We start from the raw sequence: 26,508 nt of genomic DNA, 5'->3' as shown, positions 1-26,508 counted from the left end.
CCTATGCAAGCACCAGTCATTTCCAACTCTGGGGTGACGTTGCTTTCACGTTTTCACGGCAGACTTTTGATGGGGTGGTTTGCCATTGCCTTCCCCAGCCATCTTCACTTTCTCCCCAGCAAGCTGGGTACTTCTTTTACCGACCTTGGAAGGACAGAAGGCTGAGTCAACCTTGAGCCAGCTACCTGAAAACCCAGCTTCTGCTGGGAACGAACTCAGGTCGTGAGCAGAGCTTAGGACCGCAGAACTGCAGTTTTACCACTCTGCGCCACGGGGCTCTTCTCTCGGGAAAGGGCGGACTATAAATCACCTAAACAAAAATAAAATAAAAATAAAGAGCTGCCTCTCGCTACCTCTGCTGGTCCTGCAGCCTCAACCCAGCCAAGCCTGGCCTGCCTTCCCCCCACCCCAAAGTCAGCCTCCCCAGTGAGCCCCGTCTCTGGATGAAGGAAGAGGGCTTACTCACAGCTCCCCTCCCACCACAGGGCTCAGGCATCAGGGATAGACGCAGTTCCTCACAGCAAGAAAGGCTCAGGGCAGGGATCCGGTTTTGCCTTGCTCTAAGCAACTCTTTTTGTTTGTCTGCCCTCAGCTTGTGGTTGGCCCCATACTCACACTGGGCGGGGGGGGGGGCATGCTCTCCCTCCCCCGTCCTGCAATGGGTTGCTGTGCAAACAGCCACCTTCTTTAGCCACTAGGCTGCCCTGCTGCGGAGGCTGACGGCACAACAGCTCTGCTTGCAGGCTGTCCAACGGCAGGGCCGACCTGGAGCCGAAAGGGGAGCCTTCGCTGGAGGTCAATGGGGCAGGGTGGGGGGCTGAGAGCACTGCTGCCACCGGCCCAGGAGTATCAGGTGGGAAAGGGGGTGGGAGACAAAAGGCTTCCCTCTTTGGAAAAGCAGTGCAAGCAACCGAAAGCTTAACTCCGGCCTCTATGCTGTTGTTGGTTTGCTGCCGATTGTGCGGGTTATGCGTTTTTGGTTTTATGACATTTGTACTTACGATAGTTTAATTTGATGTGGTTTGTTTGATGTTGTTTTAATGCTGCAAGCCACCCTGAGCCTGCTGGCGGGAGAGGGCGGGGCATAAACCGACAAATTAAAGTCCAGAAGTCAACTGGCTGCTCTTCAAGGCGCCCCTGGACTCCAGCTTTCTCTCTTGCTTCAGCCACCACGGGGACCCAGCTGGGTTTCTGATACAACATTCTCTCACAGGGAATGCATGAAATGCCTCCAACTGAACCAGACCCCACGGGCCCATCCAAGTCAGCCTCGTCTGCTCAGGCAGGGGCTCTCCAGGGGCTCAGGCAGAAAAGGGTCTTCCCCATCCCCTCCTGTCTCCTGGTCCTTCCAACTGGAGATTTCTGCTGCCGAAGACAGAACCTGGGGCCTTCTGCACGACAAGCAGAAGCTCTTCCACTGAGCCTCTCCCCATAAACATGGACACAGAGCCAGACCCCCCTGGGCCCATCCGAGTCAGCCTCGTCTACTCAGACTGGCAGGGGCTCTCCAGGGGCTCAGGCAGAAAAGGGTCTTCTCCATCCCCTTCTGCCTCCTGGTCCTTCCAACTGGAGATTTCTGCTGCCAAAGACAGAACCTGGGACCTTCTGCATGACAAGTAGATGCTCTTCCACTGAGCCTCTCCCCATAAACATGGACACAGGACTGAACCAGGCACCCCTGGGCCCATCCGAGTCAGCCTGGTCTTCTCAGACCGGCAGGGGCTCTCCAGGAGCTCAGGCAGAAAAGGGTCTTCTCCATCCCACCTCCTGTCTCCTGGTCCTTCCAACTGGAGATTTCTGCTGCTGGGGACTGAACCTGGGGCCTTCTGCATGGCAAGCAGAAGCTCTTCCACTGAGCCTCTCCCCATAAACATGGACACAGGACTGAACCAGACCCCCCTGGGCCCATCCAAGTCAGCCTGGCCTACTCAGACCGGCAGGGGCTCTCCAGGGGCTCAGGCAGAAAAGGGTCTTCCCCATCCCCTCCTGCCTCCTGGTCCTTCCAACTGGAGATTTCTGCTGCCGAAGACAGAACCTGGGACCTTCTGCATGACAAGCAGAAGCTCCAGCACTGATTCGTAGCCTCTTATATAACTTGGTGACAGGGAAGAAGGACACTGTCGGGCACTCTCCGGCACCCAGAGTCTCAGGCACAAGGTCCAGAGAGAGGAGACGGCTACTGCTGCACTGGACCCATGGAAACCCCCCCACCTCCTCCCCAAGTTCTGCTCTCACACAAAACGCTCTGAGGCTGGTCAAGGTTGCCACGTCTTTATTGGCATTGCGGCAATGGCATTCCACAGCTGGGGGGTGATAGTTGAGCCAAAGAACCCATCCACCCCCCTCACGAGGGATGCAAGCACGTCTTTCTGATGCTAGCGGCAGTGGGGGGGGGCGGGTGGTGGGTCCCACAGTATTACCAGCTTCTGTGCGACACACTTGCAGAAACACGGCTGTGACAATGCCAACCGGATCAAAATGTGCCCCTTTTACCGAGACAGAAACCGCAAGGTGGGGGAGGAATACGTGGGAGGCCCTCCCCACCAGAGAACGGGAGAGAACTGGGGGGCCTCCTCTTGGGGCAGCCCTATAGATTCCACCTTGGAGGGGGGAGCAAGGGGAGGCTGGAGGCTGCTGGATGGACGGGATAGGCCACAGGACAGCAGCAGTCCCAGTAGAAGCCCCTGTCTGCCCACACAGTGGCCGGGGGTGGGGGGGTCCTCTGAGGTCCACCGCCCCCCCCCCCCTCGTGTTTCTGTGGTATGCAGGTCTCTATGCAGCACCTGCTGGCGAAGCCAACTCCCAAAACGAGCCACAATCTCCAGAGCAGCGTTGCTCATCCCCAGGCCTCCTGCGGCCTGAGAGAAGCTGCGGTCCCTTCCCTGCCCCCTGTGGAAGTCTGGGGCCTGCCCAAAGATGGCCACTTCCACCTTGGAGAGGGGGAAGGCAGCCGGCACATTTGGCTCAGCAGGGAGGGGGCGGAGCGTTCAGAGGAGGGGGGGCAAGGCTGGGCAGAGGGGGTTGGAGGAGGGTCAGGGGGCACTCTGCCTTCCCTCACTCCCTCCCCTCCTTGCGCAGAGGTCTGCCGGTCCCCCCTTCTTCCAACCATCCCCGTGCGCCTCTCCTGCCAGGATCCAAGCCTGGGCGCCAGCAGCCTTGAGTTCTGTGGCTGATCTGCACAAGTCCCAGGGGAAGCTGGCCCCCCACCCCCTCCCCCCAACAAACAGAAACAGAGTCACAGAAGAAGGGCTGGGCCAGCCAGCCAGCCGGGCTGCCTTCAAGGCGATTGGTCCACGCTGATGTCCCTTGAGGTCCACGGTGCAGGCGATTCCACCAGCCGGCCAACCCAGAGAGGACGAGGAGGCCCTGCTGGGGAAGGGAGGGGTCACTCACACAGCGCCTTCTGCTGGAAGTAGGCCTCAAAGCGGCACTGCGCATACTCCTGGGGCAAAAGGAGAGACAAACAGGCACACGTATGAGGAGGAGGAGGAGAGATTTATACCCCACCCTTCATTCAGAGTCTCAGAGCAGCTTATAATCTGATTTCTCTTCCCCTCCGCAAAACAGACACCCTGTGAGGCAGGTGGGGCTGAGAGAACTCTCCCAGAAGCTGCCCATTCAAGGACAGAGCGTCAGAGCAGCCTACAATCTCTTTTCCCTTCACCTCCCCACAACAGACACCCTGTGAGGCAGATGGGGATGAGAGAACTCTCCCAGAAGCTGCCCTTTCAAGGACAGAGCGTCAGAGCAGCCTACAATCTCTTTTCCCTTCCTCCCCCACAACAGACACCCTGTGAGGCGGGTGGGGCTGAGAGAGCTCTCACAGCAGCTGCCCTTTCAAGGACATAGTCTCATAGCAGCCTACAATCTCCTTTCCCTTCCTCCCCCACAACAGACACCCCGTGAGGCAGGTGGGGCTAAGAGAACTTTCCAGAAGCTGCCCTTTCAAGGACAGAGCGTCAGAGCGGCCTACAATCTCCTTTCCCTTTTCCTTCCCCACAACAGACACCTATGAGGCAGGTGGGGCTGAGAGAACTCTGACAGACTCTGCTCTTGAGAGAACAGCTCTGACGGTTGTGACCGACCCAAGGTCACTCCAGCCGGCTGCATGTGGAGAAGGAGTGGGGAATCAAACCCGGTTCTCCCAGATTAGAGCCCGCGCTCTTAACCACGACACCAAACCGCTATGAGAGAGACTGCATCCAGTCAAGCACATTCTGTCTTCCACTGGTTCAACACACCTCGTTCTGTCCCACAGTTATTGGGCAGAAATGCAGGAGTTCAGTTTTATTGCCAGAACCAGGTAGCGGTGCAAGAAAAAGCAGCATCTGGGCTGAATAAGCGTTCAAATCCAGCCCAAGTGGCCAGGAGGGACTTTGCAGCTTCTGCATGCCAGGGTGGGGGAGGGGCCCTGCCCGCCTGCTGCCCCGTCTACTCACCAGGTAGCCAAACTCGATGGTTGAGATCTTGGCCTGCACAATGGACCACAGGCCCCAGAAGAAGTGGGAGGCCAGCGTGAACCTGCGGGGATGGCAGGAGGAAGCACAGTCACGGCCTGCCAGAGAATCAGAGTGGGAAGGGACCTCCAGGGTCATCTAGTCCAACCCCCTGCACAATGCAGGAAACTCACAAACCCCTCCCCCTAAATCCACAGGATCTTCATTGCGGTCAGATGGCCATCTAGCCTCTTGAAAAACCTCTAAGGAAGGAGAGCCCACCACCTCCCCAGGAGGAAGCCTGTTCCACTGAGGAACCGCTCTAAACTCACAAACCCCTCCCCCTAAATTCACAGGATCTTCATTGCTGTCAGATGGCCATCCAGCCTCTGTTGAAAAACCTCCAAGGAAGGAGAGCCCACCACCTCCCGAGGAGGAAGCCTGTTCCACTGAGGAACCGCTCTAAACTCACAAACCCCTCCCCCTAAATTCACAGGATCTGCATTGCTGTCAGATGGCCGCCTAGCCTCTGTTTAAAAACCTAGAATCATAGAATTCTAGAGTTGGAAGGCACCTCCAGGTTCATCTGGTCCAACCCCTGCACAATGCAAAAAACTCAAAAATACCCCCCCCCCGCTAAATTTACAGTACATGGGGATTGGATCAACATCTGGAGCAGAGGTTCATCAGTGGCTCTTAGCCACAGGATATAGATGGAACTCTCTGTCTGGGGCAGTGATGCTCTGTATTCTTGATGCTTGGGGGGGGGGGGGCACAGTGGGAGGACGTCTAGTGTCCTGGCCCCACCGGTGGACCTCCTGATGGTGCTTTGTTTTTTTGGCCACTGTGTGGCACAGAGTATTGGACTCAAGAGGACATTGGCCTGATCCAGCAGGGCTTCTCTTAAATTCTTGTTTTTTTAAGAAATTCCTCCAGTGTTCTTTTGTCCTAAAAAGGTAAAGGTAGTCCCCTGTGCAAGCACAAGTAGTTTCCAACTCTGGGGTGAAGTTGCTTTCATGACGTTTTCACGGCAGACTTTTTACGGGGTGGTTTGCCCTTGCCTTCCCCAGTCTTTTACACTTTCCCCTCAGCAAGCTGGGGACTCCTTTTACCGACCTTGGAAGGATGGATGACCTTGGGCCGGCTACCTGAATCCAGCTTCTGCTAGGATCAAATCCAGGTCATGAGCAGTGAGCTCGGACTGCAGGATGGCAGCTTTACTTCACCTTTAACCCACCCCAAAAGAGAAGGAGCAGGGCAAGCAGGACACCTCCTCTCTTCCCCCCAGAAGACAGGGAGCAAAAGAGACCAAAGACCTCCGAGGATCCATCACAGGGTCCAAAAGGGTCTCCCTCTCCACCCCCACTGCCCCAGAGCACCTCCGCTCCCCCCCCCCCCCCAGCCACTGACCTGCTAATCTCCAGCAGCATCTCCGCCTCGAGGTGCTCCTGCTCTTCTGGGGAGGGGGGGACGCTTTTCCCATTGGCCTCCGACAGGTAGCTCCGGATGAAGTGCAGCTGTGGAAGGAGCAGCCCAAGAGCCAATGAGACAAGGGGGGGTCTGGCTGCAGCAGGCCCAGGAGCTCCCCCTTCTCCCTGGAGCCCCAGTTCCATGGGGCCTGGAGAGGACTGAGTGGGAGTGCCTTTCCTGCCTTCAGCCCTTCCCACCTTTATTTTTTACTCCACTAGGCAAGCACTTAGGCAACAAACAGCACTTTATTGAGTAGGGGAGATGGGGGGGGGGAGCTGCACACCATTAATCTAGCTCAGAGGTGGCCAAAATTGCTTAACATAAGAGCCACGTAGAATAAATGGCAGATGTTTGAGGAGGAAGGAAGGGAGGGAGGGAGGGAGGGAGGGAGGGAGGGAGGGAGGGAAGGAAGGAAGGAAGGAAGGAAGGAAGGAAGGAAGGAAGGAAGGAAGGAAGGAAGGAAGGAAGGAAGGAAGGAAGGAAGGAAGGAAGGAAGGAAGGAAGGAAGGAAGGAAGGAAGGAAGGAAGGAAGGAGGGAGGGAAGGAGGGAGGGAAGGAGGGAAGGAGGGAAGGAGGGATCAAAAGAAAGCAACTTTACATGAACACTAGTCAATAAGACTCAATTTAAATCATGGTTTTCTACATAAAGGCTAATTCTTACTAGCTTTAGTATTTACCACCCAAGTGAAGGTATAATAGCCTTTTAGGTTACTTTTAGTTACTACATAATTATGAAATCACTGCAATGTTTAATGAAAGCAGTGTCAGTTTGACTTCTAGTCAGAATAAATCAGCATCAGTCTTTTGAGTTCATGAACTTCTTTCTTCATGGCCTTGGCAAAAGTAATTCATAATAGGATGGAGATGAACATCTTATGATATTTTTAAAACTGTTCCTTCAAATTTATAGTTGTGCAGTTTCATTTAATGAAATCAGTCTTTTCAAGACTTTTGCCGTTGGTGTCTGATTCAGTATAGTATGTCATTCCTCAGGGCTATATAGTATTTTCTTTAGATGACCAAACACTGTTCTTTTCCCTGACCCAGACCTAATAGTGTATCTTGCTTTAATAAATGGAATAAAGTTTGAGTCCAGTGGCACCTTTACGACCAACAAAGTTCTATTCAAGGCATAAGCTTTTGTGTGCAAGCATAAAAAGGTAAAGGTAGTCCCCCAGTGCAAGCACCAGTCGTTTCTGACTCTGGGGTGACATCATATCACAACATTTTCACGGTGGACTTTTTACAGAATGGTTTACCATTGCCTCCCCAGTCATCTATACTCCCCCCCCCCAACAATCTGGGTACTAATTTTACTGACCTTGGACGGATGGAAGGCTGAGTCAACCTTGAGCTGGCTACCTAAACCCAGCTTCTGCCGAGATTGAACTCAGCTTCGACTGCAGCTTTACTACTCTGCGCCATGGGGCTTGTGTACAAGCAGAAATTAGCGCCGGAAATACCATCACCACTGTCAGATTAAGTTAAAATTTTAATTGTATATTGACTGGTTTTTAATGATGTTAATTTAAAGCCCTATATTTATTGTTCTGTATGTTTATAAATGTTGTTAGCCGCCCTGAGCCTGCCTAGGCGGGGAGGGCGGGATATAAATAAAATTTTATTATTATTATTATTATTATTATTATTATAAGGTGAACTATCTCCAGTTTAACAGGCTAATTAATATTCATATTAGGACAACCTTTCTGCTGTACTTTCTTGGAAAGATAAAAATAATCATTAGCAATAGCCACTTAAATTGTTTTAGTTAACTAAAACAACATTATATAGCACACGTATTCACGTTTTTGCTTACGTTTCCATGAGAATACACTCATAAAGACCTCAAGATTTCTGGAGAATTTTGCTCACAAAGCTTCACTTTCATTTGTACTGCTTTCCCCTCCCTCCTCACCCTTCGCTCCTAACATCTCCTCCTTCACCAGACCTGTTTCTCCCAAACAATCTGATATTCCTTGAACTTCTTGAAACTTAGCCCTTAAGGGTTAAGAGGATGATTCTGCATGCGCAGATTTGCAGAGGACCAATAGGATTGAGGTTTCTTAACTCTGTACGTTTATTTCGTAACATCACATGCTGTGAAGAGGCATGTGATGTCTGCAGACACAAATTCGGTTTTGAGAACTGTAACACCAAGCACCTGGGATAATCCAGATAGAAAAACTGCCCAATAATTTTAGAGAAACCTCTGGAAGAGCATGACATTGTGAATGAATTAATGGAATTCATATACCAAAAATGTAAACGAAGCATGAATATACAGCCTGACGCGACAATTAAAAACTAACCCTGATTTTATTACTTATTATTATTATTTATATTTGATGAATCGTCCTGTCCTGGCCAGTGCCAGACTAAGGGCCATATGCAACATTAAAATCAGTTACATTAAAAATATATAAATAAAATCAATTACGTTAAAAATTACAAGCCCTGATGGTGTCTTTAAGTGCTCTTATTCAGTTATTGGATCACATCAGGGGTGGAGGGGAGGGATCCCCCAAGAAGGGGTGGGAAGAAAAAAGGTGCCAGAACACAAACGGTCGCTGTCCTCATGCAAAGGCTTGCTGGAACATCTCTGCCTTACAGGCCCAGCAAAACCGTAAAAGATCCCGCAGGGCCCTGATGTCTTCTGGCAGAGCCTTCCAGCAAGTCGGGGCCAGCACTGAAAAAGCCCCAGCCCTTGTTGAGGACAGCCGGACCTCTTTCGGGTCAGGGAGCACCAGCAGATTTAGACTCCTTATTGACTACTTACAGATTTAAGATGGCTAACCTTTGGCCTACAACGCATCTTAAACAGAAAACTATCTTTAGATAGGTTTTTCTTCAAAAAGCATTTTATTTTTAAAAATCCAATTTAATTTTTTTTAAATCCAATTTCAAAGCCATAAGAACCTAAGAGAAGCCCTGTTGAATCAGGCCAGTGGCCCCTCCAGTCCAACACTCTGTGTCACATAAGAACATAAGAGAAGCCATGTTGAATCAGGCCAATGGCCCATCCAGTCCAACATTCTGTGTCACATAAGAACATAAGAGAAGCCATGTTGGATCAGGCCAGTGGCCCATCCAGTCCAACACTCTGTGTCACAGAAGAACAGAAGAGAAGCCTGTTGGATCAGGCCAGTGGCCCATCCAGTCCAACACTCTGTGTCACATAAGAGAAGCCATGTTGGATCAGGTCAATGTCCCATCCAGTCCAACACTCTGTGTCACATAAGAAAATAAGAGAAGCCATGTTGGATCAGGCCAGTGGCCCATCCAGTCCAACATTCTGTGTCACATAAGAACATAAGAGAAGCCATGTTGGATCAGGCCAGTGGCCCATCCAGTCCAACACTCTGTGTCACATAAGAACATAAGAGAAGCCCTGTTGAATCAGGCCAGTGGCCCCTCCAGTCCAACACTCTGTGTCACATAAGAACATAAGAGAAGCCATGTTGAATCAGGCCAGTGGCCCATCCAGTCCAACACTCTGTGTCACATAAGAAAAGAAGAGAAGCCATGTTGGATCAGGCCAATGGCCCATCCAGTCCAACACTCTATGTCACACAGTGGCCAATATATGTGTGTGTGTGTGTATACACACACACACATATATACATATGTATATACTGTGGCTAATAGCCACTGATGGACCTCTGCTCCATCTTTTTATCCAATCCCCTCTTAAAGCTGGCTATGCTTGCAGCCACCACCACCTTCTGTGGCAGTGAATTCCACATGTTAATTCCACATGTTAATCACCCTTTGGGTGAAGGACTTCCTTTTATCCGTTCTAACCCGACTGCTCAGCAATTTCATTGAATGCCCACGAGTTCTTGTATTGTGAGAAAGGGAGAAAAGGACTTCTTTCTCTACCTTTTCCATCCCGTGCATAATCTTGTAAACCTCTATCATGTCACCCCGCAGTCGACGTTTCTCCAAGCTAAAGAGTCCCAAGCGTTTCAACCTTTCTTCATAGGAAAAGTGCTCCAGCCCTTTAATCATTCTAGTTGCCCTTCTCTGGACTTTCTCCAATGCTATAATATCCTTTTTGAGGTGCGGCGACCAGAACTGCACACAGTACTCCAAATGAGACTGCACCATCGATTTATACAGGGGTGTTATGATACTGGCTGATTTGTTTTCAATTCCCTTCCTAATAATTCCCAGCATGGCGTTGGCCTTTTTTATTGCAATCGCATACTGTCTTGACATTTTCAGTAAGTTATCTACCACGACCCCAAGATCTCTCTCTTTTTAATTTTTATTTTTTAAAGAATCCTTGATTTTTATCCACTCTACTTTTGGGTCCAGTCCTGGGCTGCTCCTGCCTTTGCCACCCTCAGTGTTCGTGTTGCCCTGGCGTGCGGAAACCCCTTTCAGACCCACTTTGCTGCCAGACTGCTCCAGCTTGGCTCTGCTGCCTGATTCCAGCTGCTGCCTCGACTTTTATGCCAAAGGACAGACTCCTTTTACGATCACTTTCCTCGATGGAGACGGATTTTCAGTCATTTTACAGCTGTCCTTGTCGGCCTTCAGGAAACCGCTTTGTAAATACAGAAAGCAAACATGCCATTCCAGCACAGCTGGGTTACCTGCTGGGGGCGGCTGGGGTAGTTTTCCTGGCTGGCCTTGTAGAAAGGCCACTGGTCATGCGAGTAGTTGTAGACCCATTCACAGAAGTGATTGGCGATGTCGAAACCCCTGGGGAGAGAAAGAGAAAGCCGCCGTTTCTCGGCTAAGTTGCTAGCAGTGTTCCCTCTGAGCTGAGTGAGTGTGAGCTAGGTCACAGTTTTTAAGCCTCCGGCTCACACGTTTTTGTCTCAGCTCAGGAAAAATGGCCCCAGAACAAACTAATTTATGCAGCAGCTCACAAATTTAATGCCAGGAGCTCATGAGGCAGAATTTTTGCTCACGAGACACCATAACTCAGAGGGAACATTGGTTACTAGACAGGCTGCCAGGGGCCCTGGCTCCCACAAGGCTGTGCCTGCCGGTGGGGATGGGAAGCCAGTCTCACTAGCAGCTTCAGACGAAGGATGTACTGCCGCAGCAGGTCCTGCCCTGGATGCAGCCCCGATTCCCACCTGCTGAGCCAGGCTGGACCACACCTCCAGCAAGCCACGTCCACGTCTGGACATGTCAGAAATTCCCCCACTGAGGCCACTTCGGCTCAAGGGAACGGTGCAGGGCCAAGAGGCCTTCCTGACCATTAGAGCGGTTCCTCAGTGGAACAGGTTTCCTCCTGGGGAGGTGGTGGGCTCTCCTTCCTTGGAGGTTTTTAAGCAGAGGCTAGATGGCCATCTGACAGCAATGGGGATCCTGTGAATTTAGGGGGAGGGGTTTGTGAGTTTAGAGCGATTCTTCAGTGGAACAGGCTTCCTCCTCGGGAGGTGGTGGGCTCTCCTTCCTTGGAGGTTTTTCAACAGAGGCTAGATGGCCATCTGACAGCAATGCAGATTCTGTGAATTTAGGGGGAGGTGTTTGTGAGTTTAGAGCGGTTCTTCAGTGGAAAAGGCTTCCTCCTCGGGAGGTGGTGGGCTCTCCTTCCTTGGAGGTTTTTCAACAGAGGCTAGATGACCACCTGACAGCAATGAAGATCCTGTGAATTTAGGGGGAGGGGTTTGTGAGTTTAGAGGGGTTCCTCAGTGGAACAGGCTTCCTCCTTGGCAGGTGGTGGGCTCTCCTTCCTTGGAGGTTTTTAAGCAGAGGCTAGATGGCCATCTGACAGCAATACAGATCCTGTGAATTTAGGGGGAGGGGTTTGTGAGTTTAGAGCGGTTCCTCAGTGGAACAGGCTTCCTCCTTGGGAGGTGGTGGGCTCTCCTTCCTTGGAGGTTTTTAAGCAGAGGCTAGATGGCCATCTGACAGCAATGCAGATCCTGTGAATTTAGGGGGAGGGGTTTGTGAGTTTAGAGCGGTTCCTCAGTGGAACAGGCTTCCTTCTCAGGAGGTGGTGGGCTCTCCTTCCTTGGAGGTTTTTCAACAGAGGCTAGAGGGCCATCTGACAGCAATGAGGATCCTGTGAATTTAGGGGGAGGGGTTTGTGAGTTTAGAGGGGTTCCTCAGTGGAACAGGCTTCCTCCTTGGGAGGTGGTGGGCTCTCCTTCCTTGGAGGTTTTTAAACAGAGGCTGGATGGCCATCTGAGAGCAATGCAGATTCTGTGAATTTAGGGGGAGGTGTTTGTAAATTTCCTGCTTTGTGCAGGGGGTTGGACTAGATGACCCTGGAGGTCCCTTCCAACTCCATGATTCTGTGATCCACCACATCGTAGTTCCAAACCAAATCAGGCTCCTGTAGGCTTGAAAAACGACCTTCCGGACAACTAGATGACTGCACGAAAAGCAAATAGAGGCTAGGGAACCCACACCTGACTCATTAAAGAAGTATCACGTCGTGTGGCCCAAAGAGGGGCTTGATAAAAGATGGGATCCCACCATCGCGGCCAAGTAAACTGCCACCATCTGGGCCAGAGAAACAGAGTATCTTTGTGGCAGGGAGGGGGAAATAAAACCTTGGATCTTGTAATGACCAGCAGCTGCAGAGCAGAAGAAAACTTTTCAACAGGGGAAAAGCTCATGGAGAGCATCTGCTTTGTCTTCTGGTGGAAAAACGGAAGGGGGGGGGGGATCGGCCAGCCTCTGCCCCCTACCCACCAGAGCCCAGAAGGCTGCGGAAGCCACGTGGGCCCCTCACAGCCCCCCCACCACTAGGGCAGCTGCCCCTCCCTCTCCCGTAAGGCTCACCTGTAGTTGTAGCTGCTGTACTCGAAGTCAATCAGCATGAGGCGGTCGGAGGAGAGGTCCTCGCGCCCAGCCAGGAGCAGAATATTCCCTGGGGATGCAGGCAGAGGTGGCAGCTGAGGGCAGCTGTGGGCATTCGCCCTCTGGAGGCAGAAAGGGGGGCAGGATCTCGTCCCGCTCTGCTTGGAGGAGCCCTCCCCGCAGGCGCCACAAGGAGCCTGGAAAGCCACCCTGCCCTCTTCCCCGGTGCTTCTGGAGCACTCCCCCCGAGGCCTCCTGGGTGCCCTGCCTGCCCTCTTCTCACCTTCTTGCACGTCGTTGTGGCAGAAAACCACTGGGGAGGAAGTGGCCTCCAGGAGAGCCCTGCAGGAGGTCCGAGAGACAGAGAGGGTTGGAAAAGGGGACAGACTCCCTCCACTTCCCTTCCCTTGCCAGGCGTGGGAAGGGCTCGCAGACTGGAAGGCAGGGGGAGTGCCACCAAGCCAGGCACACAGCTGATGAAATAACTTCTAGGACCCACGACCCCACGTCCCCAAACTGCATGAGGATCAAATTGGCTGCTCACCACAACAACCACTCCCCTGGCAGAGGCCCTCAGTGTGTAGATGGTGGGAGGGGAAGCTACCTTGCTAAGGAACTCCCCTGGCATCGTCCTTAGCAGCTACTTTCAGGCACCAACAGATGAAGCTGCCATCTACTTAATCAGACCCCCCCCCCCCCGGGTCAGCCCTATAGCCAGCATTTGAAGAATTGGAGGCCCTGGATTTTTTCAGGGGGCACATAGTGGCCTCAACGTCCATTGTTTTCTCTCCCACCACCGCTGAGGAAGAAAGCTGCCATCTTGCTGCCATACAGCCTCCGCCAGGTGATCCCTTTCCACCCCTCTTCCAGCAGCTCTGGTGGGGAGCCACTCAGAGGTTCAGATACATGCCTCACCGTCTCCTGCCTTTACCTGTAGCATGATCCAGTTAGGCAAGCCCGGCAGGACAAGGGGAGGTGGGTGGAAAGCACCACCAAGTCACAGCTGACTTCTGGGGCTACAAGACCTCTGATTCGGATTTCTTCCCATCAGAGGGCAAGTCGAGGCTGCCCAAGCGCAGCTCCCTCCCTCGCTCGGGTGGCCAGAGAATCCCTGCAGGCGAACATCACTGATCCCCAGCCCCGGACTGCAGCTGCGACCTCCGCTTGTGTGCGCCAGCCTACCCCACCTTGCCCCGCCTGGCGAAGAAAGCCTGCAACGGAGCCCTCTGCTCCCTACCCCCGCCTCCCGCTTGAGGGCCAGAACGGCCTTTCCTTGCAGGCGCCCTCTCGCCCGGCGTCAGTCCCTGGAGGGAGGGACTTTACATCCTCCTCCTGCCTTCCCCCAGCACCCCCGCTCCACTCGTCCTTCCGGCACCTCAGGCAGAGGAGGGCGCTGGCTTCCCCAAACCGGTTGGGGCAGGGCAGGGCACGGCAGCTGTGGGGTCAGGAAGGAGGGAGGGAGTAGGGGCCTGGAGAGCTTCCCCTTTTGCAACTGCCCTGCTCAACTCCGGGGTGGCGTGCAGCACTGGTGGAGGCAGAGTGGCCGAGGGCGGGCCCTGGCTTCTCTCACCTTGGCCAGGCCAATCCCTGGAGCTGTGGCAGAAGCAGCCCTCAGCCTCCTCCACAGGCAATGGGGAGGGAGGGTGGCTCAGTGGTAGAGCACCTGCTTGGGAAGCAAAAGGTCCCAGGTTCAATCCCCGGCATCTCCAACTCAAAAGGGTCCAGGCAAAGAGGTGTGAAAAACCTCAGCTCCAGACCCTGGAGAGCTGCTGCCAGTCTGAGTAGACAAGACTGACTTGGATGGACCCAGGGGGGTCTGGTTCAGTAGAAGGCAGCTTTATATGTTCATGGGGAGGGACAGTGGCACAGGGGTAGAGCATCTGCTTGGGAAGCAAAAGGCCCCAGGTTCAATCCCTGACATCTCCCACTAAAAAGGGTCCAGGCAAAGAGGCATGAAAAACCTCAGCTTGAGACCCTGGAGAGCCGCTGCCAGCCTGAGTCGACAAGACTGACTTGGATGGACCGAGGGTCTGATTCAGTATAAGGCAGCTTCATAGGTTCATATATGTTCAATTTAAAGGCCCCGCAGACCAGCTGATCGGTGGGCCCTTTAAACAGGGGGCTCTTCCTGCCACCTCTCCAGCCCAATTTTAATGATGGAGGAATGGAGAAGGATGCGGCTGAGGCACTGGGGGCTGGTTAGGGCCCCCCCCGCCTCGCAGTCAGGGGGTTGTTCCCCCACAGGCCCCCTTGTAGCTACGGGCCTGCCCTGGGTCCATCCTGGTCGGGACTGCCTGCTGGGACTGTCAGGGCCTCAGGCCGAGGGCCTTCACCTCACCTGCAACCTGATCCCTTGGACTGAACAGGTAAGGACTGAACCTGGGGCCTTCTTCATGCCCAGCAGAAGCTGCGCCAGCGAGGCACGGCCCCTCTCCAAGAGCACACAGTCATTTCAACACAGCAGTTTCCAAAGCGGCTGGACTGACCTTCACAAAGAGGTGATACTGACAGGTACCGTCCCAGGAAAACCCTGCAGCTTCCTGCTCACCTGAGGCTGCGCATTTCCGCCTCCAGATTGTAGGCCTTGAGCTTGTTGAGCTTCTTCAGCTGAGGCTCCTGGGGGAAGGTGAGTTCGGAGATCTGCTTCAAGTATCTGGGAGCAAAAGGAAGGGGGGGGTCACTTGCTAGCTCTCCACTGCCCTAGAGCCCAATCTCAGATTGGCAGGAGAAAAGCCACCCCCCCACACACACATCCCTCCCGCCTCTGCTCCTATGCCTACAGCTTCACGGGATTTGAGTTCTATTCAGCCTCTGCCCCCAACAGGGCTGTGCTCTGTAGGCCTTCAGCAAGGTTGAAGCAAGTGTCCACAGCAGGATTGCAACAGGGTGTATAGAGAGACAGAACACACGATGGGCCCAAATATGCTACTTGGGGCCTTGGAGGTCAAACACAGCCCCTTGAATGGTAGTCAGAAAGCCCCTGCAGATGTGGCACACCAATGCCCTGCGTTCTCACTGCCAGAAGAGACAGAATGCGATGTCCACATCCCCCACAGAAGCTTAGCAGTTGTCACCAAGGGCTGGACCATGCACAGGATGCTCCAGTAGTCAAGCCAGAAGCTGCCAAAGGCATGAATTATATTACCTCTCCATGGTCCCAAACATCCACTTTGGTTCCTTGTTGAAAGGCATAACCATGCCATGGAAACGTGCCATCTTCACAGCAATCTCCCCTGAGATGCTGGGGTCTGGCAAGTCCTCAGTGAGTAGGCGGCGACTCTGGGGAGGGGGAGAGAAAGTACACACAGCTGCGTGAGGCTGCGGGCGGGGCCTTGTTGGTAGCAGCTTCTGCTTCCAAGGGGGCAAGTCTGCTGCTTGAAGGGCACTTGGTGTAATTAGTCAACTGAGCAAAACCACCAAGTATTACACCGTCTTTCAGTTTGCAAAATATATTATAAGGACTGTGTACAACACATAATAGACAATACAATAATGATAGAGGCCAACGGTGCTAGGGCCTTTTGAAGTAACAGAAAACCCCAGGGGGCCAAAAAACCCCGTCTCCAAATGAAAAGATATAAGTCCAAACTTGGAATAGTCCAACTAAAATTCACAAGGTGGGTGTTCCCAAGGAGTGTAGCTTCATCAAAGATTTCAGGTTTTCACGGCTGGCATCATCATTAGGGTTTGTAGAATCTTTCGGGCTCAAGTGCCGTGTTCTACTGGAGAAAGTTTTTCTTTCTCCAGTGGAACACGGCACTTGAGCCCAAAAGATTCTACAACCCTAGTGTAGCTTCAGCGCAGCTGCTTTCTTGAAAAGACGTCTCTCTAGATTTTGATGACGTTTCAATTCTTCCTTCAGTTCGACGGCTTAATTATTTAGGAACCCTGTTCTACATTCTCTAATCACGGCATTAAGTTTCTCATTTCAGTGTGAACATCGGGCTCTTTCACAACCACACAGCTGCCTTCACACTCACGATATCTGGCCGGAATACCAGCCACCTTAAAATCACATTCGGAAACTGAAAAAGATTTTATTTCTGTTATCTGACAATGATGCTCATTCTATAGTCTCTTTCTTTGCCCTTGCAGCTAAGAAGACAGGAGCAAGAGTGATATCAAACACTGTAACTTCTTGAGGTCAGCCCTTCTGGGGAACTTTGGTGTTTGTGGTCTGTTTTGTAACGGCCAATGGCTATGCACAATCCATTCCTGTCTGACTGACTTACACTTCTGAAACGTCCCCGTGTAAGGGTGGGCCCAAGGGGGCGTCCACGGCTTCCCCTCCCCACCCCCTGGCACTTGACTGCAGGGAACACAACATGGGCCGGAAGGAAGGGCCACAGCTCGCCCAGTCTGCTCCTGCGGGGTTTAGCAGCATGCATCCAACATCTGGGTACCAATGTATGTACATGCCCAAGAGCGAAGGAGAAAGAGAAACAATCGCTGCTCTACCGGGATGTACTCCTCCAGGCGCCCTTGTGGGAAGATGCCATAGAGACGTGGCCCCAGAGACCGCTCCGCCAGGATGGCAAACATGACACTCTCCAGAACCAGCGAGTCAACGCCCTGGCAGGGAAAGAAGAGACAGAGTGAGAGGCAGCCCGACCCCGGTGCCACTGAGACATCCCTTCCCCCAAAGGCATACACTAGATGGGCTTGGCCAGACGTCAGAAGCAGCACTAAGAAGACAGCCTCCCGTCCCCACCAGAGGAACCCAGACGAGCAGGGGTCTGAGGCGGGAGGGGGAAGGCAGGGGAGATGCGGTTGCTCTCTTGATGCCGACTCAAGGAGGGTAGGGAGCTGCTCCTGTTGACAGCAGAGGTTACGATTCACAAGAATGGGCTTAGATTGAGGGTGGGATATTAGGGGTATTTTTTAAAAGTACAAGTAGTTCAGCAGTGTGGGCTGCCGGAAGAGGTGGTGAGCTCTCCATCACTGGCGGCCTTCAAGCAGCAGCTGCACAAACCTTTGTGAGGGATGCTCTAGGCCGATCCTGCTTTGAGCAAGAGGGTGGACTAGACGGCCTCTATGCCCCCTTCCAACCCTGGGATTCTTTGAGTTCATACGCATGTGTGCACACGCAATGCCATCTTGGCTTGAGAAGTCTGGGACAGACTCAAGAGATGAAGAAATCAACACCATGAGGAAGAGGGTGGAGGAGAAGAAGATGAAGAAGATATTGGAATTAGACCCCACCTCTCACTCTGAATCTCAGAGTCTCAGAGCGGCTCACAATCTTCTTTACCTTCCTCCCCCACAACAGACACCCTGTGAGGTGGGTGGGGCTGAGAGAGCTCTTGCAGCGGCTGCCCTTTCAAGGACAACTCCTGCAAGAGCTCTGGCTGACCCAAGGCCATTCCAGCAGTTGCAAGTGCAGGAGCGGGGAATCAAACCCGGTTCTCCCAGATAAGAGAGCTCTGGCTGACCCAAGGCCATTCCAGCAGGTGCAAGTGGAGGAGGGGGGAATCAAACCCGGTTCTCCCAGATAAGAGAGCTCTGGCTGACGCAAGGCCATTCCAGCAGCTGCAAGTGGAGGAGTGGGGAATCAAACCTGGTTCTCTCAGATAAGAGAGCTCTGGCTGACCCAAGGCCATTCCAGCAGGTGCAAGTGGAGGAGTGGGGAATCAAACCCAGTTCTCCCAGATAAGAGAGCTCTGGCTGACCCAAGGCCATTCCAGCAGCTACAAGTGCAGGAGTGGGGAATCAAACCCGGTTCTCCCAGATAAGAGAGGTCTGGCTGACCCAAGGCCATTCCAGCAGTTGCAAGTGCAGGAGCGGGGAATCACACCCGGTTCTCCCAGGAAAGAGTCCGTGCACTTCACCACTACACCAAACTGGCTTTCTGGAGACCTCTCAGATCCCAGAACAAGCCTTCCATTTGCATATTTCAGGGGTATGCTTTTTTTTTTGAGGGGGAGGGGAATCAGTGCTTGCATCCAACAGAATCAGACCCAATAGCTCCGGAAACAATCCTTCTACGACCGTACAAGGAACAGCGTCTGCCAAAGGTTAAGCAAGAAGCAGCACCTAACCATAGATGCCCCAGAACAGTGCCAGAGAAGAGGGCCAGCATCTCTGACCTCCTGCTGCCTTCCCACATTGCACTCCTGTTTGGCCCCGGGCAGAAAGCAATGGGGTGGCTAAGCCCGGGGGGGGGGGGGAAGCAGAGGCTTAGCAAGGGGCTCACCTGGAGGATGACCCCGTAGACACGCAGCAGAACCTGCCGCGGCTCGTCCTCCGCAGTCACAATGTGATCCGGCAGGGTGCATTTGTATAGGAGATTACTCAGCCCTCCGCTGCAGAGAGAGCAGAAAGGAGGAAAGAAGGGTCAGGGGAGAGCCAGGTCCTGGGACGACACCCAAAAGCGGAACACCCACACCACGGGGGGGGGGGGGAGAGAACAGGGTGACCTGCATGGCGGAAGCTGAGCCCACACTCATGGCAAAGGCGATGCAAGAGGCTGCAGACTTGGAGGGGTTTTTTGTTGTTTTTAATGGTCAGCCCACGTTTCTTCTTCGCCTCGGTGAGATAAACATAACAGAGCTGCAGAAGAATGACTCACATCGATTTGCAAGACCACCTGGGGTCCAGGATCTGCTCCCTGTTTCTTGGCAGCCTTGAGCGTACTGCCAACCCAAACGGGTCTCTGTGTCACTTGGAAAGCCCTGCTCCTGGCTTCCTGATGAAAGGGATCCAGTCCTCTGCTGAAGCAGCCAGCTGCCTTATACTTCGGTCCTTCAAGATCAGTCTTGTCTCCTCAGAGTGGCAGTGGCTCTCCAGGGCCTCAGGCTGAAGTCTTTCCCATCCCCTCCTGCCTGGTCCTTTTCACGGGAGCTGCCGGGGATTGAACCTGGGACCTTCTGCACGCCAAGCAGAGACTCTAGCACTGAGCCACAGCCCACTTCATGGCTCTCCAGGGCCTCAGGCTGAGGTCTTTCCCATCCCCTCCTGCCTGGTCCTTTTCACGGGAGCTGCCGGGGATTGAACCTGGGACCTTCTGCACGCCAAGCAGAGACTCTAGCACTGAGCCACAGCCCACTTCATGGCTCTCCAGGGCCTCAGGCTGAGGTCTTTCCCATCCCCTCCTGCCTGGTCCTTTTCACGGGAGCTGCCGGGGATTGAACCTGGGACCTTCTGCACGCCAAGCAGAGACTCTAGCACTGAGCCACAGCCCACTTCATGGCTCTCCAGGGCCTCAGGCTGAGGTCTTTCCCATCCCCTCCTGCCTGGTCCTTTTCACGGGAGCTGCCGGGGATTGAACCTGGGACCTTCTGCACGCCAAGCAGAGACTCTAGCACTGAGCCACAGCCCACTTCATGGCTCTCCAGGGCCTCAGGCTGAGGTCTTTCCCATCCCCTCCTGCCTGGTCCTTTTCACGGGAGCTGCCGGGGATTGAACCTGGGACCTTCTGCACGCCAAGCAGAGACTCTAGCACTGAGCCACAGCCCACTTCATGGCTCTCCAGGGCCTCAGGCTGAGGTCTTTCCCATCCCCTCCTGCCTGGTCCTTTTCACGGGAGCTGCCGGGGATTGAACCTGGGACCTTCTGCACGCCAAGCAGAGACTCTAGCACTGAGCCACAGCCCACTTCATGGCTCTCCAGGGCCTCAGGCTGAGGTCTTTCCCATCCCCTCCTGCCTGGTCCTTTTCACGGGAGCTGCCGGGGATTGAACCTGGGACCTTCTGCACGCCAAGCAGAGACTCTAGCACTGAGCCACAGCCCACTTCATGGCTCTCCAGGGCCTCAGGCTGAGGTCTTTCCCATCCCCTCCTGCCTGGTCCTTTTCACGGGAGCTGCCGGGGATTGAACCTGGGACCTTCTGCACGCCAAGCAGAGACTCTAGCACTGAGCCACAGCCCACTTCATGGCTCTCCAGGGCCTCAGGCTGAGGTCTTTCCCATCCCCTCCTGCCTGGTCCTTTTCACGGGAGCTGCCGGGGATTGAACCTGGGACCTTCTGCACGCCAAGCAGAGACTCTAGCACTGAGCCACAGCCCACTTCATGGCTCTCCAGGGCCTCAGGCTGAGGTCTTTCCCATCCCCTCCTGCCTGGTCCTTTTCACGGGAGCTGCCGGGGATTGAACCTGGGACCTTCTGCACGCCAAGCAGAGACTCTAGCACTGAGCCACAGCCCACTTCATGGCTCTCCAGGGCCTCAGGCTGAGGTCTTTCCCATCCCCTCCTGCCTGGTCCTTTTCACGGGAGCTGCCGGGGATTGAACCTGGGACCTTCTGCACGCCAAGCAGAGACTCTAGCACTGAGCCACAGCCCACTTCATGGCTCTCCAGGGCCTCAGGCTGAGGTCTTTCCCATCCCCTCCTGCCTGGTCCTTTTCACGGGAGCTGCCGGGGATTGAACCTGGGACCTTCTGCACGCCAAGCAGAGACTCTAGCACTGAGCCACAGCCCACTTCATGGCTCTCCAGGGCCTCAGGCTGAGGTCTTTCCCATCCCCTCCTGCCTGGTCCTTTTCACGGGAGCTGCCGGGGATTGAACCTGGGACCTTCTGCACGCCAAGCAGAGACTCTAGCACTGAGCCACAGCCCACTTCATGGCTCTCCAGGGCCTCAGGCTGAGGTCTTTCCCATCCCCTCCTGCCTGGTCCTTTTCACGGGAGCTGCCGGGGATTGAACCTGGGACCTTCTGCACGCCAAGCAGAGACTCTAGCACTGAGCCACAGCCCACTTCATGGCTCTCCAGGGCCTCAGGCTGAGGTCTTTCCCATCCCCTCCTGCCTGGTCCTTTTCACGGGAGCTGCCGGGGATTGAACCTGGGACCTTCTGCACGCCAAGCAGAGACTCTAGCACTGAGCCACAGCCCACTTCATGGCTCTCCAGGGCCTCAGGCTGAGGTCTTTCCCATCCCCTCCTGCCTGGTCCTTTTCACGGGAGCTGCCGGGGATTGAACCTGGGACCTTCTGCACGCCAAGCAGAGACTCTAGCACTGAGCCACAGCCCACTTCATGGCTCTCCAGGGCCTCAGGCTGAGGTCTTTCCCATCCCCTCCTGCCTGGTCCTTTTCACGGGAGCTGCCGGGGATTGAACCTGGGACCTTCTGCACGCCAAGCAGAGACTCTAGCACTGAGCCACAGCCCACTTCATGGCTCTCCAGGGCCTCAGGCTGAGGTCTTTCCCATCCCCTCCTGCCTGGTCCTTTTCACGGGAGCTGCTGGGGATTGAACCTGGGACCTTCTGCACGCCAAGCAGAGACTCTAGCACTGAGCCACAGCCCACTTCATGGCTCTCCAGGGCCTCAGGCTGAGGTCTTTCCCATCCCCTCCTGCCTGGTCCTTTTCACGGGAGCTGCCGGGGATTGAACCTGGGACCTTCTGCACGCCAAGCAGAGACTCTAGCACTGAGCCACAGCCCACTTCATGGCTCTCCAGGGCCTCAGGCTGAGGTCTTTCCCATCCCCTCCTGCCTGGTCCTTTTCACGGGAGCTGCTGGGGATTGAACCTGGGACCTTCTGCACGCCAAGCAGAGACTCTAGCACTGAGCCACAGCCCACTTCATGGCTCTCCAGGGCCTCAGGCTGAGGTCTTTCCCATCCCCTCCTGCCTGGTCCTTTTCACGGGAGCTGCCGGGGATTGAACCTGGGACCTTCTGCACGCCAAGCAGAGACTCTAGCACTGAGCCACAGCCCACTTCATGGCTCTCCAGGGCCTCAGGCTGAGGTCTTTCCCATCCCCTCCTGCCTGGTCCTTTTCACGGGAGCTGCCGGGGATTGAACCTGGGACCTTCTGCACGCCAAGCAGAGACTCTAGCACTGAGCCACAGCCCACTTCATGGCTCTCCAGGGCCTCAGGCTGAGGTCTTTCCCATCCCCTCCTGCCTGGTCCTTTTCACGGGAGCTGCCGGGGATTGAACCTGGGACCTTCTGCATGCCAAGCAGAGACTCTAGCACTGAGCCACAGCCCACTTCATGGCTCTCCAGGGCCTCAGGCTGAGGTCTTTCCCATCCCCTCCTGCCTGGTCCTTTTCACGGGAGCTGCTGGGGATTGAACCTGGGACCTTCTGCACGCCAAGCAGAGACTCTAGCACTGAGCCACAGCCCACTTCATGGCTCTCCAGGGCCTCAGGCTGAGGTCTTTCCCATCCCCTCCTGCCTGGTCCTTTTCACGGGAGCTGCCGGGGATTGAACCTGGGACCTTCTGCACGCCAAGCAGAGACTCTAGCACTGAGCCACAGCCCACTTCATGGCTCTCCAGGGCCTCAGGCTGAGGTCTTTCCCATCCCCTCCTGCCTGGTCCTTTTCACGGGAGCTGCCGGGGATTGAACCTGGGACCTTCTGCACGCCAAGCAGAGACTCTAGCACTGAGCCACAGCCCACTTCATGGCTCTCCAGGGCCTCAGGCTGAGGTCTTTCCCATCCCCTCCTGCCTGGTCCTTTTCACGGGAGCTGCCGGGGATTGAACCTGGGACCTTCTGCACGCCAAGCAGAGACTCTAGCACTGAGCCACAGCCCACTTCATGGCTCTCCAGGGCCTCAGGCTGAGGTCTTTCCCATCCCCTCCTGCCTGGTCCTTTTCACGGGAGCTGCCGGGGATTGAACCTGGGACCTTCTGCACGCCAAGCAGAGACTCTAGCACTGAGCCACAGCCCACTTCATGGCTCTCCAGGGCCTCAGGCTGAGGTCTTTCCCATCCCCTCCTGCCTGGTCCTTTTCACGGGAGCTGCCGGGGATTGAACCTGGGACCTTCTGCACGCCAAGCAGAGACTCTAGCACTGAGCCACAGCCCACTTCATGGCTCTCCAGGGCCTCAGGCTGAGGTCTTTCCCATCCCCTCCTGCCTGGTCCTTTTCACGGGAACTGCTGGGGATTGAACCTGGGACCTTCTGCACGCCAAGCAGAGACTCTAGCACTGAGCCACAGCCCACTTCATGGCTCTCCAGGGCCTCAGGCTGAGGTCTTTCCCATCCCCTCCTGCCTGGTCCTTTTCACGGGAGCTGCCGGGGATTGAACCTGGGACCTTCTGCACGCCAAGCAGAGACTCTAGCACTGAGCCACAGCCCACTTCATGGCTCTCCAGGGCCTCAGGCTGAGGTCTTTCCCATCCCCTCCTGCCTGGTCCTTTTCACGGGAGCTGCCGGGGATTGAACCTGGGACCTTCTGCACGCCAAGCAGAGACTCTAGCACTGAGCCACAGCCCACTTCATGGCTCTCCAGGGCCTCAGGCTGAGGTCTTTCCCATCCCCTCCTGCCTGGTCCTTTTCACGGGAGCTGCCGGGGATTGAACCTGGGACCTTCTGCACGCCAAGCAGAGACTCTAGCACTGAGCCACAGCCCACTTCATGGCTCTCCAGGGCCTCAGGCTGAGGTCTTTCCCATCCCCTCCTGCCTGGTCCTTTTCACGGGAGCTGCCGGGGATTGAACCTGGGACCTTCTGCACGCCAAGCAGAGACTCTAGCACTGAGCCACAGCCCACTTCATGGCTCTCCAGGGCCTCAGGCTGAGGTCTTTCCCATCCCCTCCTGCCTGGTCCTTTTCACGGGAGCTGCCGGGGATTGAACCTGGGACCTTCTGCACGCCAAGCAGAGACTCTAGCACTGAGCCACAGCCCACTTCATGGCTCTCCAGGGCCTCAGGCTGAGGTCTTTCCCATCCCCTCCTGCCTGGTCCTTTTCACGGGAGCTGCCGGGGATTGAACCTGGGACCTTCTGCACGCCAAGCAGAGACTCTAGCACTGAGCCACAGCCCACTTCATGGCTCTCCAGGGCCTCAGGCTGAGGTCTTTCCCATCCCCTCCTGCCTGGTCCTTTTCACGGGAGCTGCCGGGGATTGAACCTGGGACCTTCTGCACGCCAAGCAGAGACTCTAGCACTGAGCCACAGCCCACTTCATGGCTCTCCAGGGCCTCAGGCTGAGGTCTTTCCCATCCCCTCCTGCCTGGTCCTTTTCACGGGAGCTGCCGGGGATTGAACCTGGGACCTTCTGCACGCCAAGCAGAGACTCTAGCACTGAGCCACAGCCCACTTCATGGCTCTCCAGGGCCTCAGGCTGAGGTCTTTCCCATCCCCTCCTGCCTGGTCCTTTTCACGGGAGCTGCCGGGGATTGAACCTGGGACCTTCTGCACGCCAAGCAGAGACTCTAGCACTGAGCCACAGCCCACTTCATGGCTCTCCAGGGCCTCAGGCTGAGGTCTTTCCCATCCCCTCCTGCCTGGTCCTTTTCACGGGAGCTGCCGGGGATTGAACCTGGGACCTTCTGCACGCCAAGCAGAGACTCTAGCACTGAGCCACAGCCCACTTCATGGCTCTCCAGGGCCTCAGGCTGAGGTCTTTCCCATCCCCTCCTGCCTGGTCCTTTTCACGGGAGCTGCTGGGGATTGAACCTGGGACCTTCTGCACGCCAAGCAGAGACTCTAGCACTGAGCCACAGCCCACTTCATGGCTCTCCAGGGCCTCAGGCTGAGGTCTTTCCCATCCCCTCCTGCCTGGTCCTTTTCACGGGAGCTGCCGGGGATTGAACCTGGGACCTTCTGCACGCCAAGCAGAGACTCTAGCACTGAGCCACAGCCCACTTCATGGCTCTCCAGGGCCTCAGGCTGAGGTCTTTCCCATCCCCTCCTGCCTGGTCCTTTTCACGGGAGCTGCCGGGGATTGAACCTGGGACCTTCTGCACGCCAAGCAGAGACTCTAGCACTGAGCCACAGCCCACTTCATGGCTCTCCAGGGCCTCAGGCTGAGGTCTTTCCCATCCCCTCCTGCCTGGTCCTTTTCACGGGAGCTGCCGGGGATTGAACCTGGGACCTTCTGCACGCCAAGCAGAGACTCTAGCACTGAGCCACAGCCCACTTCATGGCTCTCCAGGGCCTCAGGCTGAGGTCTTTCCCATCCCCTGCCTGGTCCTTTTCACGGGAGCTGCTGGGGATTGAACCTGGGACCTTCTGCACGACAAGCAGAGACTCTAGCACTGAGCCACAGCCCACTTCATGGCTCTCCAGGGCCTCAGGCTGAGGTCTTTCCCATCCCCTCCTGCCTGGTCCTTTTCACGGGAGCTGCCGGGGATTGAACCTGGGACCTTCTGCACGCCAAGCAGAGACTCTAGCACTGAGCCACAGCCCACTTCATGGCTCTCCAGGGCCTCAGGCTGAGGTCTTTCCCATCCCCTCCTGCCTGGTCCTTTTCACGGGAGCTGCTGGGGATTGAACCTGGGACCTTCTGCACGCCAAGCAGAGACTCTAGCACTGAGCCACAGCCCACTTCATGGCTCTCCAGGGCCTCAGGCTGAGGTCTTTCCCATCCCCTCCTGCCTGGTCCTTTTCACGGGAGCTGCCGGGGATTGAACCTGGGACCTTCTGCACGCCAAGCAGAGACTCTAGCACTGAGCCACAGCCCACTTCATGGCTCTCCAGGGCCTCAGGCTGAGGTCTTTCCCATCCCCTCCTGCCTGGTCCTTTTCACGGGAGCTGCCGGGGATTGAACCTGGGACCTTCTGCACGCCAAGCAGAGACTCTAGCACTGAGCCACAGCCCACTTCATGGCTCTCCAGGGCCTCAGGCTGAGGTCTTTCCCATCCCCTCCTGCCTGGTCCTTTTCACGGGAGCTGCCGGGGATTGAACCTGGGACCTTCTGCATGCCAAGCAGAGACTCTAGCACTGAGCCACAGCCCACTTCATGGCTCTCCAGGGCCTCAGGCTGAGGTCTTTCCCATCCCCTCCTGCCTGGTCCTTTTCACGGGAGCTGCTGGGGATTGAACCTGGGACCTTCTGCACGCCAAGCAGAGACTCTAGCACTGAGCCACAGCCCACTTCATGGCTCTCCAGGGCCTCAGGCTGAGGTCTTTCCCATCCCCTCCTGCCTGGTCCTTTTCACGGGAGCTGCCGG

At 55.2% G+C, this 26,508-nt stretch overlaps 1 protein-coding gene across 1 annotated transcript in view; it reads right to left on the bottom strand.

The window, feature by feature from the left end:
• Positions 1-3,263: 3,263 nt before the first annotated feature.
• Positions 3,264-26,508, bottom strand: part of CHKB (choline kinase beta) — a 29,361-nt gene continuing 6,116 nt past the window's right edge. The window contains exons 2-11 of the mRNA XM_060244649.1: positions 18,871-18,979; positions 17,136-17,249; positions 15,823-15,956; positions 15,226-15,330; positions 12,961-13,019; positions 12,660-12,747; positions 10,508-10,616; positions 5,847-5,953; positions 4,440-4,521; positions 3,264-3,442 (exon numbers count right to left, since the gene is read on the bottom strand). Of these exons, the coding sequence (XP_060100632.1) occupies positions 3,386-3,442; positions 4,440-4,521; positions 5,847-5,953; positions 10,508-10,616; positions 12,660-12,747; positions 12,961-13,019; positions 15,226-15,330; positions 15,823-15,956; positions 17,136-17,249; positions 18,871-18,979 (964 nt within the window). The 3' untranslated portion in view covers positions 3,264-3,385. The remainder of the gene's footprint in view (positions 3,443-4,439; positions 4,522-5,846; positions 5,954-10,507; positions 10,617-12,659; positions 12,748-12,960; positions 13,020-15,225; positions 15,331-15,822; positions 15,957-17,135; positions 17,250-18,870; positions 18,980-26,508) is intronic.

The sequence above is a fragment of the Heteronotia binoei genome, chromosome 8, assembly GCF_032191835.1.
Source record: "Heteronotia binoei isolate CCM8104 ecotype False Entrance Well chromosome 8, APGP_CSIRO_Hbin_v1, whole genome shotgun sequence".
Lineage (NCBI taxonomy): Eukaryota > Metazoa > Chordata > Lepidosauria > Squamata > Gekkonidae > Heteronotia > Heteronotia binoei.
This window is presented reverse-complemented; position numbering and strand designations above follow the sequence as displayed.